Here is a 21,363-nt window from a genome sequence, read left to right on the forward strand (position 1 = left end):
TTTAATATAAAATAAACAACTTAGCTCTGCTTCATACCGATAAGGAAGAAAATTAAAGTAACCAATAATCAATATGCGTGTATTATAAATAAATATTACAGTACATTTTTACAATGTAATGCATGAGCTTCAATTGAATGCTTCGTGCTAGAAAATGTAGATTACTATTCGCAACCTAGATAAATAGGACAGGACTATCATCATCATCATTCTAGCCTTCAGTCGCCCACTGCTAGGCCAGGACAGGACTGAACATTTCTTAAACGTGCCGATTGAGTGTCATTGTCGTACGATAAAATAAACAAACGCTCACACATAAATACGAAACGATAAGGACATAATCAATAGGATTAATCAACGTAAAAAAAATGCATGTTAGTTCGCGTCACGCTATAATCAGTAAATATAACGCCGTCAGCGGCGTTGGCGCGATATCCTCGCCGCCGCCGCCGCCGGCGCCCGCCATGTCGCCGCTCGCTTGCTCGCTGCTCGCACTCGCCGCCGCCGCGCTGCTCGCCGTCGCCGATACTACTGTCACGCCCTCGCCTACCCTTTGTGGAGGGATATGCAAAGGATTTACAATAGGTAACGAAGTCATTATTTGAAATAAACTTAATAATATTAAATTATTATTTTTGGTAGGTTTCTACATCCCAAAAAATAATCAAAACAAAAAAAAAACAATAAAATTATAATCCAACATAAATTATGTACCTATATTTTTTTTTACTATCTTATAATAAAAAAACTTTTGAACTACTAGAAACTAATACTTAATTATTTTTTATCGTGTATACAATTTATTTACTAGTAACAGCTAGTGGTTATAACTTAATACCCTTGATTTAAAGTCCAAGTTTTAAGTGCATTTGTACTTATTTTACACGCTTACGGACAGTTAAATTGTTGGCGCGAATATTCAGAATGCTAAGAAATTAAAACTTAGGTACCTACTATTACCCTCCTTGAAGCTTTTTCAAATAGTTATATGAAAACAACAAGTATTGCTATTTAAATAGGGTTCCTTATTTGTATTTTTTGGGTATCCAGCTCGGTCTCAGTTTGAAATAAATATTTATAAAGACATTTATATGTACTTTAGTTTACTTGTTAAGGGCGTTTCTATTTCCAGACATTCCTCCGAGGATTACGCACGTCAGCGGTAGCTTTAACTTTATGCTGGAGACCGACGGGCACAATGAAGTGCTGAAAGATATTCCCGACGTAAGTTCATGCACAAAACATAGGGTATTCTTTTAAATAATTGGGGATTTTATGGGAAGATTTAGTATGATTAAGTTTAGAATAGTGTTAAATGAAAATTATTTGTAGTTTTAGTTTTTTATGGTTCCGTATCCAAAGACTCACACGTTTTTTAATTTAATTTTACTCGACTTTTATTTATGTGTTGTTAATTAATTAAATCTCTTAAGTACTGTAGAATTTAATCAATAATTTAGTAAAAAAAATACTGTGTCTCGTTGCTCGCATTGATGGAATTTCGAGTCTCATAGAACTGTAGAAAATATTATATATAGTTATTACAAAAAGAAGGTTTACTTAATCTATTTTTAATTATTTTAAAGCATAATTTAATAATATAATATAATGGAAAATGTAACTTCTTGAACCTATGCTCTTGCTCTATGGCTCTTTTAACTTCAATATTTGACCTTTTCTCTATGACTGGGTACAGATTGTAATTTATAGGATGTTATAAAAATAATAGCTATGTGCAATCAATGTTTATTGATTACATGTTGTAGTACTGCTCAGCGACCGGCAGGGGAAATATCGCAAAGCAGATAGTTGACGTGTGCAACAGATACACTGGACCGATCAAATACATCTTCCCACCGGCAGAAGTGCATGCACTCGGCGACACCGTGCTGTCACCCGCATACGCTTCCTGTGAGAAAGACCCCGGGTGTGGACCTCTCTCATGGAATATCACCCAGGTGTGCAGAATTGACCCCTACAGGCGTTAGAGTTATAAATAAGAGCGCAGATTTGAACGGGTTGAAAATATGAAATAAATGTTTATAAAATGTAGTATGAGATTGTATTTATTTTAATATTCTTGATATCCTGTTCCTGTTTTGACTTTTCCTTATCCTGTAAGTTTTTAGTACACATTCGAACGAGCGAGCGAAGTTCTTACAATCAATTTGGAACACTCGGCTGGCTAGGGGCACATCCCGGCATTTCGATGTTATTTGACTGAACTATCAGAGGGCATATATATTGCGTAACAATAACTTTAATGCATTTGTAAATTAAATGAAATTAGGTAAACGTGTTGTTGAGGGCTATAAGTATATTTCTTTAGTTTTAACATGAGCAGGATTGATGAAGGGGTTATAGAGCTAGGAGAGCTTAGAAGACCCAAAGACTACATTTTGTGAAAAGTTTTTCTATACTGGTCAACTACTTTGTAAGAAAGTATGCGTGGCCATAATGTAGATAAATAAACCTACCCTACCTTGGTGGACTGTTGTCTGGTCAATTGTGGTGGGTACGCAGCAAACTCGGCGTTTTAGGAGACATATGAAATATCTTTAGGTATTACTGGTCTCATAACGTAAATTGATATGGATCTGAAAGATTTCTAAGACATGAATCCGTAGTCAAAATTGTCAAAAATGACCGCCATCTTGATTTCTGTAATGATCATGTTCAAAATACCTAATTCGAAAGGCTCTTTACTTTAATAGAAACTCGAAGTCAAAATTGTACAAAAACCGCTGACATCTTGAATTTCTTCATATTTGTTCCGATTATAATGAAAATTGATGTATGAGGTCCTGAAACGCCCTTTAACATAAATCTGTAGTCGAAATCATAAAAAACGTCAGCCGAGGTGTTAAGTCGCTTCCGTCACGTGCTTACCTATGGACATGGTATTTGGTGGCGAGCCGATTAGTTTAATTATAAAATGTAATCTTTGTAAGCGATTCGTTACCCATGCCTTTTATTTTGCTATACTTACACTATATAACGGCGTCGGCGTTGACGGTGCGCTATTCTCGCCGCCGCCGCCGCCGCCTCTGCCATGTCGCCGCTCGCTCGCTCGCTGCTCACGCTTGCCGCGTTGTTTGCCTCAGATGCTAAAGTCACGAATGTCGATCTAGGACTGGGTGGACATTGCGTTAAATTCATTATAGGTAATACTTTTAATACGTCTCCTTATCATCAGATAATTTTGTTTAATTTTCAAAGTATATGCTCATTAGTATTTCATAAAATGAAATTAGTATATTGTAATGGCTTTTTAAAGTAAATATCAATTTTTGCGCAGTTTTTATTACAAATGAGGAAATGGTTGACACTTAGATATTTTCTTACTGGGGTTGTGAGAAATTTGAGTAGGTATAAAGTTCAACAACAACATAATTAAGTATAATATGTCTAATACCTTCTACTTGCCATTATCGCAATATAAAAAGTAATATTTTACCAATATTACAAATTATTCATGAGCTCTCAAAAAATAGAAAATTTTATTAACCCCTCGGGCGGCAAGCTACCTCGAATGGGACGCGCATGCGGCGGGCCGCCATCTTTAATATGGAAAACTTGCCGCCTTGCGGCTGTGCGCCACCCGACGCGAAATTTTAAATATTTGTTTTGCCGCTCGAGGGGTTATAGTATGTATGTTCCATTTCTAACGTGTAAAATTTTCGGTAAACTTATTGTTTTGTAGATATTCCTCCCAGGCCTGTACCGTACAAGACATCCCAAGCACTCCCTAAGTTTACGATGATGTCCTACGACACTAGCACACCCCTGAAAACAATCCGCAACGTAAGTCCGTGCAAATTTATTACATTAATACCATATTAATTATTGTTTTTATCATATTAATTATTGTTTGGTATTGGTTGCCATTTATTTAATCTTCTTTAATAAATTCTTATAAATCGCATTTAGCCCATAGAAATATTTAACTCGATGGCTTTCGATGAATCATTGAACACCTATAATTAAAAACTAAACTTCAATCATTCTTCCTATTCTTAAATTATTATACAAATACTTTTGTATCAAAACTAAATGAAATAAACAAAAACAAATATAATAAAACATACTAAATATATTTATTATATGTACATAGTTTAACATTAGCAAGCATAAATTGTCTTCATCAGGCAGGTACCTCTGTGATGGTTCTCTAGGTTAGTTTGGAACTTATTATTGTTGACTTAAGTGCTTTACAAATAATGTTTATCAATCGCAAAAAAACAGACCTTCAGCCTCACATAACCATACTTGCTTGTGACGGAACCTTTTACTTCAACGCTAGACTTATTGTAAGTTATAGTATATTTGATAGATACGTATATAAGTATAAAATAAAATAAAATGTTGCCATATTTAAGCATTTTATGTAGGAAGTGGCAACTAGCACCCTAAATAATTTTCTACAATTTCTTGTCGAAGTATACATGATCGCCTTTCATGCGACTTAGTTTTGATACAATTATGTTTGTTGGTTGCATTGGGCAATTTTGCGCAGAATTCAACGAAGAGATTGCGAGGCAAACAGTAGAAGTGTGCAATGATTACGTCCACCGTCCGACGGTGGGAGCACTGCTCCCGCCTCTAGTGTTCGCGGTTGGTGACAATGTGGTGTCGCCTGTGTACGCATCATGTAACAAAGACCCTGAGTGTGGACCTCTCTATTTTAAAATCGACCAGGAATGCAGAAGACCAGCCGTCTAAATATATCATTACCCAGGTTTTTGAGAAATTTGTCATGAATGGTTTCTTTGTTTTCTTCTCAAATAAACGTGTATTAATGTGTATCTTTTTTCTTAAATACCTATATGATTATATTATACTTATAGTTAAATCGATGTTATTATGAAGGCGTTTGGTTTCACCCTCTATTCGGCGATCTATGACGCAGACTATACATTTTAGTCACAGTTTTAAAAACAGAGACTTGAGCCTATTTTTCATCTTTTCTAGATATTGTCTGTTAATTCCCTTTTCCGAAGACCTCCCGGGAAATCATAGGTATTTAGAACGAAAGCATAGAAACATCCTTATATATAAACGCGAGCGGCTTTGACGGTAGAAACAAATTAAATTATGCTCAAACAAAAGAGCGTAAAAAAATAACACTTTTGAATCGAGAACATATATCCGCAAAATTCGTATTGTCGCGTATTTTGCATTTAAAAGTGAAAAAATTTCGACAAACAATACTAAAGGCTCAATTTGTTGGTTGACATTTGACAGCTATGCGTTGCGTTTAGAAACTGCAAATATGCTTACAAGTTAGGTTGGTCGTTTTTTTTTAAATAAAAAGCAAGACGAATATTACTGTTTATTTGATGACTTTCCGGTATGTATAATGGTTATTATTTGCATTAAGTTTCGTTTCATATGGATATGTATACCGGTATAATTATTACATAAATTTGTTTTTAAGCCAGAACGTGCGATAGTCTGTTACGGCTTTTAAGAGGATAGCAACACTGCCTAGACGTCAACGACGGCTGTTATTCGAAAATACTTTATCCGGTACTCCAGACGTGATAAAAACCTGTTAAATAGTGTATTGTGTGTGTTAACAATAAAAAATAGTCACCGAACATAGTGCAAAGTGCAAACGCCATCGTAACGTAACGAGATTTGAACTTCAAAGCGTTCCATGGGTGTATTGTGTTTAGTATAAACATCGGTCTCTCAGTTGTATTTTAATATTTCAGAATGATTCCAAATATTCTTACATGTCAAGGCACTACTAGCTACCTGGAAATGCAAGTGAAAGCAACCTTGAAGCAGCTGTGATAAACTAATAAGTGAGCGAGATGAAAATGACGTTGTTCAAAGAAACTGCTGACTGTAACACACTCTAATTAAGTACATTGCCAGTGTGAAACAGTGCAAAAAGCTACAGTGTATTGTGGACATATTTAATAACTGTGCTTTAGACTATGAATCAAATTTGAGGTGTATCGGTGAATTGGAAAGTCAACTGCATAAAGCTAATAAGTTATCTCCGGAGTCAATGTAAGTTGAATATAAGATTAAATATAATAAGATATATAGATAGTATATATGTCGCAGTCAAAAGTGTGAACTGGTCAAAAGAACTTTTAACCGACAAAAACAGGCAAAACTGCTTTTGACTGAGCATGTTGGTCAAAAGTAGTTATACCTGAAAATCATTGGTTAATAGTAATTGTGTTGTGACTGTTACTATCAGTCAAAAGTACTCGCAGAGATAGGTAGGTTAGGGTTATTTTTTTGCTACGCCCAAAAAACGAAACTGTTCCCAGAGATAGGTAGGTTAGGGTTATTTTTTTTTTGCTACGCCCTAAAAACGAAACTGCTGCCAGAAATAGGTATGATTTTCAGGTAAAACTACTTTTGACCAACATGCTCAGTCAAAGCAGTTTTGCCTGTTTTTGTCGGTTAAAAGTTCTTTGGCCAGTTCACACTTTTGACTGCAACAGGTTGGGCTGGACATATGGCAAGGGAAGGTAAAGATAAGTGGGATAGAGAGGAAGCGGAATGGTATCCTAGAGATGGAAAAAGGAGAGAAGGGAGACCAATAATGAGGTGGTCGGATGACATAAAGAAGCATGCGGGACCTAATTGGATAGGGACGGCAAGGGATAGAGAGCTGTGGAGAGAGCTGGGGGAGGCCTATGCCAAGAAGGCAGACTGAAATAATTATTAAAAAGCAATGACATAAAAATTATTTAATAAAGTTACTAAGGAAAAAATATTGAAAATAATTGATATAAATGAAATGTGAATTTATTTAAATGTAATATGTGCTGAAATTTAATTTTTTGGTCAATAAAGGCTATTCTATTCTATTCTATTCTAATTTGACAGGTGACAACAAAAAAAATATTAATTCCTGCTAAAATTTCAGAGTCATAGTGAAGCATAGTACATAGTACCAAAACAAGGTTGATTTTTAGGGTTCTGTAGCCAAAGGGTAAAAACGGGACCCCTATTACGAGGACTCCAATATGTTATTAGATCAAAACAAATTATTTTCAGAAAATATTTAATTTAGGCTTAGGGATGGCGAGGCTCCATAAACCTTCAGTAAGTAGTGCATAAGTATCCTTGGAAAAATTCGACCTATGCCGCCGTGGGTGGCTCGGTGGCAGAATGGCACAGGCACCTGCTGCAATAGCAGAGGACGCTGCTTTGATTCCAGCCTAGGGCACTGGAGGCCTTGGTCACTTTTTAGGGTTGCGTACCCATAGGGTAAAAACGGGACCCTATTAAATATTAAGACTCTGCTGTCCGTCTGTCTGTCACCAGGCTGTATCTCAAGATCTCATGAACCGTGATAACTAGATTAACTAGACAGTTTCAATTTTCACAAATGATGTATTTCTGTTGCCGCTATAACAACAAATACTAAAAACAAATTAAAGAAATATTTAAGCGGGGCCAATGCAATGCTAGGCTGGATATGACTGATGAAATGAGTAAATTTTTATTAATATGTTTTAATATGACATGTTGGTGGCAAACAAGCATACAAGGCTGTTAATGCCGATGGTAAGTGGGAGTTTAGACTAGACCTCTGCTTCTCCAAGGGACTCACATTGCTGACCGAGTAAATTTTTATTAATATGTTTTAATATGACATGTTGGTGGCAAACAAGCATACAAGGCTGTTAATGCCAATGGTAAGTGGGAGTTTAGACTAGACCTCTGCTTCTCCAAGGGACTCACATTGCTGACCGAGTAAATTTTTATTAATATGTTTTAATATGACATGTTGGTGGCAAACAAGCATACAAGGCTGTTAATGCCGATGGTAAGTGGGAGTTTAGACTAGACCTCTGCTTCTCCAAGGGACTCACATTGCTGACCGAGTAATTTTTTATTAATATGTTTTAACATGGCATGTTGGTGGCAAACAAGAATACAAGGCTGTTAATGCCGATGGTAAGTGGGAGTTTAGATTAGACCTCTGCTTCTCCAAGGGACTCACATTGTTGACCGAGTAAATTTTTATTAATATGTTTTAATATGACATGTTGGTGGCAAACAAGAATACAAGGCTGTTAATGCCGATGGTAAGTGGGGGTTTAGACTAGACCTCTGCTTCTCCAAGGGACTCACATTGCTGACCGGTTACAAATCTATTACACTCATACTAGGGTTCCGTACCTGAAGGGTAACTAAAAAACGGGAACCTATTAGCGATTCCGACTCGCACTTGGCCGGTTTTTCTTAGTAGGTATATGACATTTATTTCAGTTTTACTTCATTGTCCGTCTGTCTGTCTGTCTGTCTGTCTGTCTGTCTGTCTGTCACCAGGCTGTATCTCATGAACCGTGATAGGCCTAGGCAGTTGAAATTTTCACAGATGATGTATTTCTGTTACCGCTATAACAACAAATACTAAAAAGTATGGAACCCTTCGTGCGCGAGCACTTGCCCGGTTTGACATTTCAGGCTCCGTCACACAGGCGCGTTTCGCGTGCGGCGCGTGAGCGGGGCGCGCCGCTTTTTCATATAAAACGCTCAGGCCCGGCTCTGAAATCGCGCCGGTGTGACGGAACCTTTATTTCAGTTTACTCCACTGTCCCTCTGTCACCAGGCTGTATCTCATGAACCGTGATAGCTAGACAGTTGAAATTTTCACACATGATGTATTTCTGTTGCCGCTATAACAACAAATATTAAAAAGTGTTCCGTTCTTGATGGGTGAGTCCGACTCGCACTTATTCAGTTTTTTTTTTGTAAACGAATTTAATATTAACGGATAGGCATTAATATTAAAGAATGAAATAGTAGTGATAATTTCCATACTTTCACTTTAGTGCCATGAAGGGTAGGTACAAAAGGGTTCCCTCTTTTGAGATTGGAAAGTGGGCTAGGTTATAAATGCGGCCTTCACAGAACCGATCTGCGACCAGAAAAGTGGGTCAGGTTAGAACTGTGATCCTTACAGAACCGAACTGCTACCAGAAAAGCGGATTAGGTTTTTTTAATTACATATTTGTTTTTAGATATAATTATCGGAATAGTAAATTTTTCGAGTTATGATTGTATGTTACGGATTTAAAGTTTTCTGAGATGAGATAGGTTTGTAACCGCCTTGATGAAGGTATGAAGTCTAAAAGTAAATAATTACTTAATTCAAAATGAGTATTACCTATTACTATTATTTATTTTACCCGAGCGAAGCCGGGTTTTCATCTAGTACTGATATAAAACCGAGGTTTTCAAACCCCTTTTGAAAGTCTTCTAAATCTACGACTGTAAGATAAAATCTACGACTTACGGTATCTTTCGTATCATTTAATTGTAAGTCGATTAAACGATCGGTCCAACATGTACGAGACATCTGCAAAACTGTTGATCTCATAGCGCTACAGGAAACTTGGCTATTACAACATGATTTAAACTTCATACATGAAATTCATGACGACTTCGGTTGCTATGCCATTTCGTCTGTGGACTCATCAGCCGGTGTACTTCATGGGAGGCCGTACGGCGGGCTCGCGCTAATGTGGAGGAAATCGGTTTTCAAAAACGTGTGCGTAGTGGACTGTTGTAGTGACAGAATCATTGCGGTGCGTGTTCAAATCGAGGATAACGCGTTTCTGGCTTTTAGTGTTTACATGCCGTATGACAGTAACAAAAGTGAGGACCTAATGAATTTCACGAACTGTCTGGGAATAATTAGTGCTGTTATTAATGACAGTGAAGTGGAGAACGCGTTTATCTTAGGTGATTATAATGCACACCCGAATTCACGGTTTGGTCAAGAACTCGATAATTTTTGTAGGGATGAACAATGGGAATGCGCTGACGTTAAATTCTTAGGTAGTCAACCCAATACATACACGTACTTGTGCGAGGCGAGTGGTGCGCGCCGGTGGCTCGACCACTGCGTGACTACCTCTGCGGCGTGCGAACTGATTAAATGTGTGCGTGTGGACAATGACGTGTGCTGGTCGGATCACTTTCCGCTATATATTGTACTTGACATGACTGTTATGATCACAAAACTTAACCATTGCCCTTCTAATGATCTAAGTAAAGTACTTTGGAACAACAAGAGTAAAGAGCAGTCATATAAGTATGCGGAAACGTGTTATTATCAATTTAAAAATGTAATTTCTCCTGGTCATTGTATTGCCTGTGATATTAGCATAAGTAATAATTTAAATAATTATAAGTTAATATTAGATGGTAGATATAATGAGATAGTGAGGACTTTACAGAATGCAGCCGTTCGTACCTGCCACCGCCGTTCTCAAACCGGTTCAACAAGGAGGAGTCAGGTCGCCGGGTGGAATCATCATGTCAGGGAATCTCATGAGACTGCTAAAATGCATTATAAATGTTGGGCGGTAGCTGGCAACCCTAGTTCTGGCGTTTATTACGAAAATATGCGAAACAGCCGTAAAGTGTTTAAAAATAAATTAAAATGGTGCCAGAAGAATGAGGAACAAATAAAAATGAATATTTTAACTTTAAATCGCGCGAATAATAATTTCTCAAAATTTTGGAAAGCAACAAAGGCTCTTAATAGTAAACAAGGGTTGCCAGCGTCAGTTAACAATGTGAGTGAACCCAATCAGATAGCGGATATGTTCGCCTCTCATTTCAAGGTTACGCCCTTGAACGTGGAAGGTGTGCCCCCGTCGGAGCTTTCAGTCCCGGTGATCCCTCACGACAATAAGCTCGTTTTTACAATGAGAGATATTGCCAATGTCGTAAAAAATATGAAGCGTGGGAAGTCCCCGGGGCACGATGGACTTAGCGTGGAGCACATTTTCTACGGTAGTGACGAGCTATATCGTGTCCTAGCAGATTTTTTCAATGCATGCCTAGGGATTATGCGATGTTTATGCCATTATTGTTTCCACCTAGTCGCGATTCTACACAATATGAATTCCACGCAGCTGAAGTTTATCACGAGCGTTATTCTTCACAGTCATTATTTCAGCACAATCTTGACTCTACCTAGTAGCGATTCTACACAATATTTATTCCACACATCTGCAGTTTATCACATGCGTTATTCTTCACAGTCATTATTTCAACACAATCTTGACTCTACCTAGTAGCGATTCTACACAATATTTATTCCACACATCTGAAGTTTATCACATGCGTTATTTTTCACACAAATATATTACTATACAATCGTCGCAACTCTTATTAATGTGGTTCTACACAACTCCATTTATTTTTTGCATTTGCTGGGTGAGAAGTCAAACAAACAAACAAACAAACAAAATTTACTTTATTCATGTAGGCCTAGCAACAAGCTCTTATGAATCGTAATTAATCTTAATCTAATTATCAGAGCAATTTATTGATGTTAATATTATTCCATAATAAAATTGGATTATTATACATATCAAATTTAACACTAAAAATTTCACAAAAGGATCGTCAAACATTAAAAAGATTGTATAAAAAAATACTAGTCTAGAATTTCTAGAATAAAATCTAAATGTCGAAAAAAAAGCATAAGTGACAAAAGAAGTAGATAGTATTACATCGGAATATCCATTTCCTCATCAATAATCAAATATACCTAATAAATAAATAATCATTTCGAATAACAATTAATCCCACGTTGTAATATCATTCATGTAGTCTTGTGTGGTATAATAAGCTTTAGAAATAAGTTTACGCTTTACATAATTCTTAAATTTATTAATAGATAATTCAGTAATATGGTTTGGAAGTTTATTATAAAATCTTACACAATTACCCATGAATGATTTTTTAATTTTATGGAGCCGAGTGAAGGGCACTGCGAGCTTATGTTTATTTCTAGTATTAATATTATGAATTTCACAATTTTTCCTAAAATTTACAATATTTTTATGTACATACAGAATATTCTCATAAATGTATTGACAGTGCACTGTCATTATGTCAATTTCCTTAAATTTATCTCTAAGTGAGTCTCTATGGTTCATTTTGTATATTGCTCGAATAGCCCTCTTCTGCAGAACAAAAATGGTATTTATCTCTGAAGCACCGCCCCACAGTAAAATACCATATGCCATAATGCTATGGAAGTAACTAAAATATACTAATCGAGCTGTTTTCACATCAGTTAACTGACGGATTTTGCTCACTGCAAAAGCTGCAGAGCTCAGTCTATTCGAAAGAGTAGCAATATGGGGACCCCACTGGAGTTTAGAATCTAAAGTTATACCAAGAAAAACTGTACTATCAACTAATTCCAATTCCTCATCCTTCACAATGACACTTGTTTGCACATGCCTTACGTTACTACTAGTATTATTAAGTATTAGATGGAGGCAATACGGACAATATTACCTATCCACGGATATCAGTAAAAAGCAGATCAGTTCTACTAATTTGAACGTTTTTATACTTTCGATCTATTCTCACTAACGTACTTATAAGTAAGTAAGAAAGAGATAGACACTATGCTGTCGCACAGGTCTTCACCTGTAATAGTCCCAGTTATTCACGAAAACGTAGCGAATTTTTTTAAAGAAAGGTTACCCTGGGGGATCGTGGCGAAAGTTATACACGGTGTATCAGGAGGAAACCGAATAATTTTAACAGCACATTCCTGAGGTTATTAGAAGCAAAAACTGATATATACATTTTTGTAAAAAATAAAAACAAAACTGTCATTTTTGCATATTTCTTTGTAAAATGAATACAGTGGCGTATCGTAAGAAACAAAAACATAAAACGCGAAATCATAGATTTTATTTTCTAAAGCAGATGAGTTTCATGAGTGACATCTGTCTTTTCGAGATTCTGTAATAGTAAGTAGTAAGTTTATTTCTGATATGAAAACTGTTTCTTAGTAGTTAGTATTAATACCTTATTATAAAAAAAAATACTCATATAAGGTGCCTTTTTACCAGAAATGTGACCGATGTCGAACATTAATAAGAGTTGCGACGATTGTATAGTAATATATTTGTGTGAAGAATAACGCATGTGATAAACTTCAGATGTGTGGAATAAATATTGTGTAGAATCGCTACTAGGTAGAGTCAAGATTGTGTTGAAATAATGACTGTGAAGAATAACGCATGTGATAAACTGCAGATGTGTGGAATAAATATTGTGTAGAATCGCTACTAGGTAGAGTCAAGATTGTGCTGAAATAATGACTGTGAAGAATAACGCTCGTGATAAACTTCAGCTGCGTGGAATTCATATTGTGTAGAATCGCGACTAGGTGGAAACAATAATGGCATAAACATCGCATAATCCATGCCTAGCCCATTGTTATCTTCCTCCTGACATGATGAAAACAATAGTTGTCCCTATTGTTAAGAATAAAACCGGCGACCTGTCTAGTCTTAACAACTACAGGCCTATCTCTCTGGCTACGATAATCGGCAAAGTGCTCGAAAGGCTGTTACAGCCCGAATTGACCAGGAATCTTAAAATTGATCAGGCGCAGTTTGGTTTTCGCCCAGGACTTTCAACAGATTCTGCAATATTAGGTCTGAAGTACACAGTGAATCACTATGTCAAAAGGGAGACGTCAGTGTACGCGTGCTTTTTAGATCTCAGCCGTGCTTTTGACTTAGTCAACTATGATTTGCTGTGGAAAAAGCTTTTTACGTCTGGAACACCTCCCGAGGTTGTAGGTCTGTTGAGGTTCTGGTACGAGAACCAAACTAACAATGTAAAATGGGGTGACACACAGTCTAACGACTACAGGCTAGACTGTGGAGTGCGCCAAGGTGGGTTGACATCTCCGGACCTATTCAATCTATATGTCAATGACCTTATCGGGGAGCTGAGAGGCTCTAACGTCGGTTGCCATATTGGTAACGTATGTGTTAACAATCTGAGCTACGCAGACGATATGGTGCTTCTCAGCCCCTCGATAAACGGTCTTGTAAAGCTGCTCAAGATCTGCGAACACTATGCCAGTACGCATGGCCTAAAATATAACGTGCTTAAGACGGAAATGCTCGTTTTTAGGTCAGGGAAGGGTCCGGAGGTGATACCTACGGTGTGTATGAGTGGTGCGCCAATTCGGGTTGTAACGAGCTTCAAGTACTTGGGACATATCCTGAACGAGTACTTGAAAGATGACGCCGATATGGAGAGGGAGCGCAGGGCTCTCGCGGTTCGGTGCAACATGTTGGCTCGACGCTTTGCGCGTTGCTCGAGTGAGGTAAAGGTGACCCTGTTCAAAGCCTTTTGCCAATGTTTTTATACTTGTCAGCTTTGGAATAGGTACACCAGGCACTCCTTCAACGCGCTGAGGGTACAGTACAACAACGCCTTTCGTATTTTGTTGAAATTACCGCGTTTCTGCAGTGCGAAAGGTATGTTTGCGGACGCGAGAGTCCCTGACTTCTTCGCCATTCTGAGAGCCAGGTCGGCTGCCTTCCGGGCGAGACTGCTAGCCTCTGACAATGAAATTCTGTCACTGGTAGCTAAAGACTACAGTGACGAATTTAACAAACATTGGCGAAAACTGCACCGGTCTGAGAACGGCCATCTTTAGTGCAAAAGTTTGTAAATGTTTTATTTCATTGTTTTAGGTTGTAAGTTTTACTGTATTTTATATTTACTTTTACACATTTTATTATATTGTATTGTATTTATTTTTTTGGGTTTCTTGCCTGCCAAATAAAGAATTTATTTATTATGACGTATAAATAACACTTGCAATGCGTAGGTATGCTATCAATATAAGCGTTGCAGACTTTTCTTGGTCTAACTCTAGAAGCAATTTAGTGTTGCACGAAACGAGTCGCCTGAGATGTCGTGTGATGTGCCTTAACGCTGCTGGATATCGTTCGATATTTAAAAATACAAATAACGTTTATTTTTTTTTATTATATTTTGTTGAAATGAAATATTTCTATAAATCTGTGACGGGTTAAGGAATAGAGGACCCTTTCATCACAGATTCTAAAAAAAAAACACCAAAAAATTCACGTAGTATTTGTATGAATAGCACCCTTATTTACAAATTTTCTTTTATTTTTATTATTAAAACATGCTCCGAGTAAATTTGAACCTTCTACCTATTGAAGCTCTTGAATTACAGACCACTGACAAACAGAACAAAAGCGGAGTCTTAGGTACTGGTCCCACCAAGAACGATGAGCGAGAAGCGATTAGAGCAATTACTTCGCGATATAGAGGTGGTAAAACAATACGACTATGTCTGAGCTAGACAACAATGATAGTTCAAATGATTGTTTTAAATTCATAACAAATACATCCCTATTTGCATGGTCTCACCGACCGCCAAGTGAGCATCGCTTAGCGAGTACCGCTGAGCGATTTTATTGTTGATAGCTTTTATCGCCTGCGAGTAAAGAGTGTAAAGAGAGTCCTCGCGGGCAGTGTGAACAGCCAGCGATCAATTATTAATATATCTCTCTCTTTTACCGACACGGAATCGCTATCTTTTGTTTGTTTCTTGAGCGAGAAAATAGTCGATAGCTCGCACTAGCCCTTGGTGGGACTAGTGCCTTAGTGATATCATTTGTCACTTCATCACAATATATCAATATTATTTATAACTAGGGTAAAGACGAATCGTTAAATCGGAAGAATTTAATCATCCTAAACGATTCGATACCCCTGCGCCACGCTATATAATGGCGTCGGCGTTGCTATGTCTCCATTCTCGTCGCCTCTCCCGCCGACGCCGCCGCCGCCATGTCGCCGCTCGCCCGCTCGCTGCTCGCGCTCACTGCGCTACTCGCTGTGTCAAACGCTAAAATCACGCTCGTCGATATAGGACTGGGAGCAAAATGCGTTAAATTGATTATGGGTAAGGTCATAAAGGCTTCTCATACTCTGCCTATGAAACTGGAGGACGCTGGGTTAGAATGCCGTTAGGTATTGTTCAGGACTTTTTTAGATACCTAGTTGAGGTGTTAAGGAATTTATGGAATAGGGAGTTAAGTATATTTGGACAAAAAATATGTATACATGACAAATCCAATGAACCGAATGTCCGAAATCGTAATAAGAATCTTAAAAGTGGAACTCCCTGGGGTCAAAATGAATTATTACTTTCAACCTGCTTCATAGAACAGAACCTTCAGCCTGATTGAGGTTTAACAATTTGTTATGGTATTAAACATTATATTGAAAACGGGTCACTCACGTATTTTAAGTCGAAGAACGCTCACCCCCAACCGCCGCTTCCGCCGCCGCCGCCGCGCCGGTCCGCCAACAAGCTTCTGACCAGTGTTGGCCGAACGTTAATTGCAATTAATCATTAACCAATGTTAACCAATGTTAATGGCCAATAATGGTTAATTGCATTAACGTTTCAGCCAACACTGCTCCTGACTACACTCCTCGGTACTTACTCGGTAGCGTGTGTGTATTTAAAACCATATCAAAGTGTTACTTTACTTGTTAGATCCTGCATCAGGCTACCTATGGATCCTGATTTGTGTGTTATTTACTTTATTATATACATTATTTACAGATATCCCGCCAAGATCTGTGCCTTATCAACCTTGCCGTGGTTCTAGATTTACATTGATGTCTGACGGGCACAGTCAACCACTGACAGTAATTCCCAATGTAAGTGCACAATTACTACAAAAAACAGCAAGAACAGTTTTAGTTATAATTTTGATTTTACCTATGTGGGCATTTTCACTTTTTTTCGAAAATCCATCCAGTTTTGGGTTATTTCTACTCAGAATCACGAGGACTATCGATTTAAAAAGAAAAAAATGTGACGCAAAAAACATGTCAGTTTTGTAACGCATTTTCACATAGGTACATTTTGTATGGATCGTTACAAAACTGACGCCCAAAATATGTATGAAAAACTGGGGACACTAAATACCCCAAATGTTGATGGTACTTTCGATTCTATGTAATACCAAAGAGAATTTGAAATAGAGTCGGATTGTCAAAGTAAATTATGTAGCCACAGTAAATTTACAGCCATCTTTCGACAGAAGATTAAAACTGTTATAACGCCATTTGACTTTGCTGTCGCACCTATTACCTCCTATTCATGGTTTTCTTCTTCTCGTTTTGATATTCTTATTCTTTCTATACGTTGTGTTGTTTGGTATTCATTCTGTCCAACTTTTGGCCTATCCGTCTTCAACACCACGTCCCGATTATACCATGACGCAAGGTCAGATGATAACATATCTGTGAATAATACGTTCTATAAAGTTATTTAATCATTATTATGACATTTATTGGTCATAGGTACATAGATTTCAAAACAAAGTTGTCCTTTCTGTGGACAGTTAACAAAAAGTGCATAAATAAAAAGATTTTCTGATATTTTTTGTAGTAAATACGAACTTTGATTGTTGATCCATCTGAGTTTCAAGATATAGCTATCAATAGTAACTGTATGAAATGTCCAATGTAAAGTAAACCCTAAATGGCTCAAAAATGGAAGTCCGTGACTGTACTTATACTGTTATTAACTCGATTATGTTGATTGCAAACAGAAATGTACCGCGTACAACGGAGAGGTAGCCAGGCAGACGGTAGAGGTATGCAACGAGTACCCCACGCCTTACGGACCCCAACCCTTACCTCCGACAGTCCAGGCCCTCGCTGACCAGGTGCTGTCACCCGTATTCGCTTCCTGTGGCGACGACACTGAATGTGGACCTCTGGTGTGGAAGATCGAGCAGGACTGTAGAGTCCCTGTTAGACCACTCATCGCAAGTGTCCACTAATAAGGTCTGATGGTGTAAAACAAACACTGGGGCAAGAGTAACTCATGTAGGGAATCCTCATACTGTTAGTCTTGCCCTGAGTAAACTATGTTAATCTCACCCCACATGAACTTAGATAGAGGTTTAATGGCAAATCGCTTCAGACATATTCAATATAGTGTTTTATAAATCGTTGTTGTGTTTAATTTGTGTTTTGTTTTTATTTGTGTTTGTTGAAGTATTTCTTTTGCAGTTTCGCAGTGCCTAATACTTACTGTAAACACTCGAATGCTTTTTTTAGTAGGTATAGGTAACTAATTTGATACAAAAAAATACGCGCTACTGTATCAATTTAATGGGAGTGCGACCGCGCTTTAATGTACCTAATTTAGTTTAATGTACCTAAAGTTAAGTTTTAACCTAAAATTGCATAAGTATACAATTATATTGTATTTTTATTGTTATATATCTGTTGGGCAAAAGCCTCTCCTTTCTTCCGCCACTCATCACGGTTTGGTGCATGATTAATTGATTATTGATTACGCCAGTCGCTGCAAAAAGGTCTTCCCGTCCGCTATTATTTGGTCTACCTCTACCCAGCCAACCTGCGGAACCCATTCGGTAATATACAAAATCATTCGTTAAAATATAGGGGCCCAGTTACACCAACCACATACAAGAAACTGAATAACGTCGAACAGCTGTGAAATATGAATATTCCTACACCTAACTACAATAAAATGTAGCGATCGCTTCAACGGTGATCCTAAGTAATTAATTTATTTGTAAGTCAGCGAAATAATGATGATGTTTTTTTTTTTTTTTATTTTTTTTATTAGGGGACATCTTACACAGATCAAACCTAGCCCCAAACTAAGCAAAGCTTGTACTATGGGTACTAGGCGACGATATACATACTTGTATAGATAAATACATACTTATATACATAGAAAACAACCATGACTCAGGAACAAATATTAGTGTTCATCACACAAATAAATGCCCTTACTGGGATTCGAACCCAGGACCATCGGCTTAGCAGACAGGGTCACTATCCACTAGACCAGACCGGCCGTCAAAATGTTATAACGACAATAACAACTGGGTAATCTTCATTGTGTTTATCGCAATGAAGCTACAGGGAAGGAAAATAACAATATTCGATGAATGTCAGCGCGTTGACTTAGTGTTTATAGGGATAACATTATGAACTGTCGTGTATTGGATACATACGTATTGGTATGTATTAGCAACTTGTATTTTTAAACCCCGACGCAAAACATTCAGCAGGCTTTTTCAAGAAAAGTCTGCAGCGATTTTGATAGCCCACGCAGTGGAAGTGTTATTTACACGTCATAATTTCATAGAAGTTTATCAGATATCAGACTGTCAGAATAACCCGTCCTTACTATCAGACTAAATAAAAATACTTAAAAGTAAAACATGTAAAATAGTTCATAGTGACGTCGAAGAATGAAGGCGCTTGCTCTGTTATGCGCGCTGGGCTGCGCACGCGCCCAGTTCCTACCGGAGTGTGACTACCCTTTATGCGTCACGCGCGACAGACACACCAACGATGGCTGGCTCTTGAAGGAGTATCTCCTTGAAGGTATGACAGATTTTATAGTAAAGTGAAATGAACTAAAATTATAATTTTATTAAATTTTTTGGTTTGCTTAAAATTATACATTTAGCGTTTGCGTCAAATTCGGTAGTTCTGATTGTTTACAGACTTATTTTTGATGTTGGTCCAATGAATAATCCAAGTTGGTGACCTCAAGCGCCGAACGCAACTTTGTCAAAAATCTAAAAAGCTGCGACAATTTCGGTCTTTGTTTAGTTTTGGGCGATTCTAACCCTAAAGGACTAGCTTTTGCTAGTACCTTCCTTAGACGTTTTTAAAGAAGACTAAATTTGCTACAATACAAGATTAGAACTGTCTCTGTAGATTGAATAGTTTCCGAGATAAAGGCTTTAAAAATTTAGATTTTTTTGAAATTGAGCTCGTAAGCTAAGTGAGTGCAGTGGGTATGCACTTTTGACTCAGGCGATGCCGCTTGGCACGATTGTTCCTAAGGTCAAACAAAGCTGATTTGGCCCAGTAGCTACGAGATCGTACCGTGCATACCCCCCAAAAAGGGAGGGGAAAGGGTCGGATTCCCAGGTCCAATCTAAGCTATATTTCTTCCTGCTCTTAGCAACTAGGGCAAGTTATATATGATTTTCATATAATTTAGGGCATCCTTATTCTATAAAGTAGCACTTCAAAGCAGGCATTCATACATTTTTTTGTAAAAATATGAGGCGGATTGAGTAACGATTTCCATAAAAATGTAATTATGGCCAAAGTCAAAAGTTAAAAATCTTCAAAAAAACATTTAACTTGGCGGTTTAAACATATGAATATAATGTTTTCATCCCTAAATTATATGAAAATGATATATAATGTGCCCTAGCTCCTAAGAGTAGGAAGAAATATAGCAAAGATTGGACCTGGGAATCCGACCTTTCCCCTCCCTTTTTGGGGGGTAGGCACGGTACTCTCTCGCTCTCTGACCCACATTGAAAGTAACGTTTTCAGAACGTGATTTATTTTGAAAGAAACATCTTAGAACAATGATAACTGACGACCGGTCTGGCCTAGTGGGTAGTGACCCTGCCTGCGAAGCCGATGGTCCTGGGTTCGAATCCTGGTAAGGGCATTTATTTGTATGATGAATACAGATATTTGTTCCTGAGTCATGGGTGTTTTCTATGTATATAAGTTATATTTATCTATATAAGTATGTTTATATCGTCGCCTAGTACCCATAGTACAAGCTATGCTTAGTTTGGGGCTAGGTCGATCTGTGTAAGATCTCCCCAATATTTATTTATTTATAATTTACGCATAAGAACACTTTCTACTTTTTCAGGCGCGCGTATGTACGTAGCGATTCGATCCGGCCTCCACGCCGTACGCTGGTCATGCGGAGGCCTCAACCTAACCGGCTACCTCGCGCCCGCGGTACTCAACAGGATGCCTTACGACGCGTACGAAGTTGAGCTGATAGACTGCAATATTCCTCTGGACTCTTCTTACAGTGGTATGTAACGTTGCCTCTATTTCCAGGCCCACATATGTCCGTAGCGACTCGATCCGGCCTCAACGCCGTACGCTGGTCATGTGCAGGCCTCAACCCAACTGGCTACCCCGCGAACCACTTCATTATGTCTTACGTCGCCTACGAAGTTGAGCTGGTTGACTGCAATATTCCTCTGGACTCTTCTTACAGTGGTATGTAACGTTGCCACTATTTCCAGGCGCACATATGTCCGTAGCGACTCGATCCGGCCACTACGCCGTACGCTGGTCATGTGCAGGCCTCAACCCAACTGGCTACCCCGCGAACCACTTCATTATGCCTTACGTCGCCTACGAAGTTGAGCTGGTTGACTGCAATATTCCTCTGGACTCTTCTTACAGTGGTATGTAACGTTGCCACTATTTCCAGGCCCACATATGTCCGTAGTGACACGATCCGGCCACTACGCCGTACGCTGGTCATGTGCAGGCCTCAACCCAACGTACGCTGTCGAATGCTGATAGTGATCCTGCGGCGCTCATCTAAAAGGCAGAGTCGGCATTAGTTGGTAGTTTTAGACGCTAGTCCTATTACTGGTTAGTCCGTCATCGCTCCTGGTTCCCCCGGGCCAGGCGGCATGCGTGAACGCAATT

General features: G+C 38.2%; 3 protein-coding genes across 3 annotated transcripts; all 3 read left to right on the forward strand.

Moving 5' to 3' along the window:
- Positions 1–114: 114 nt before the first annotated feature.
- On the forward strand, positions 115–2,052 carry LOC134790997 (uncharacterized). The gene is made up of 3 exons (XM_063762045.1): positions 115–585; positions 1,133–1,224; positions 1,767–2,052. Exons 1-3 carry the CDS (start codon positions 369–371, stop codon positions 1,986–1,988), a joined length of 531 nt encoding a protein of 176 aa, XP_063618115.1. The 5' UTR covers positions 115–368; the 3' UTR covers positions 1,989–2,052.
- A 956-nt stretch (positions 2,053–3,008) lies between these two features.
- On the forward strand, positions 3,009–4,805 carry LOC134791001 (uncharacterized). The gene is made up of 3 exons (XM_063762050.1): positions 3,009–3,164; positions 3,704–3,804; positions 4,507–4,805. Exons 1-3 carry the CDS (start codon positions 3,053–3,055, stop codon positions 4,720–4,722), a joined length of 429 nt encoding a protein of 142 aa, XP_063618120.1. The 5' UTR covers positions 3,009–3,052; the 3' UTR covers positions 4,723–4,805.
- Positions 4,806–15,604: 10,799 nt separating this feature from the next.
- LOC134790888 (uncharacterized) lies at positions 15,605–17,839 on the forward strand. The gene is made up of 3 exons (XM_063761875.1): positions 15,605–15,766; positions 16,436–16,533; positions 17,433–17,839. Exons 1-3 carry the CDS (start codon positions 15,652–15,654, stop codon positions 17,664–17,666), a joined length of 447 nt encoding a protein of 148 aa, XP_063617945.1. The 5' UTR covers positions 15,605–15,651; the 3' UTR covers positions 17,667–17,839.
- The last annotated feature ends 3,524 nt before the right edge of the window (positions 17,840–21,363 follow it).

This window comes from Cydia splendana, chromosome 5 (assembly GCF_910591565.1).
Source record: "Cydia splendana chromosome 5, ilCydSple1.2, whole genome shotgun sequence".
Lineage (NCBI taxonomy): Eukaryota > Metazoa > Arthropoda > Insecta > Lepidoptera > Tortricidae > Cydia > Cydia splendana.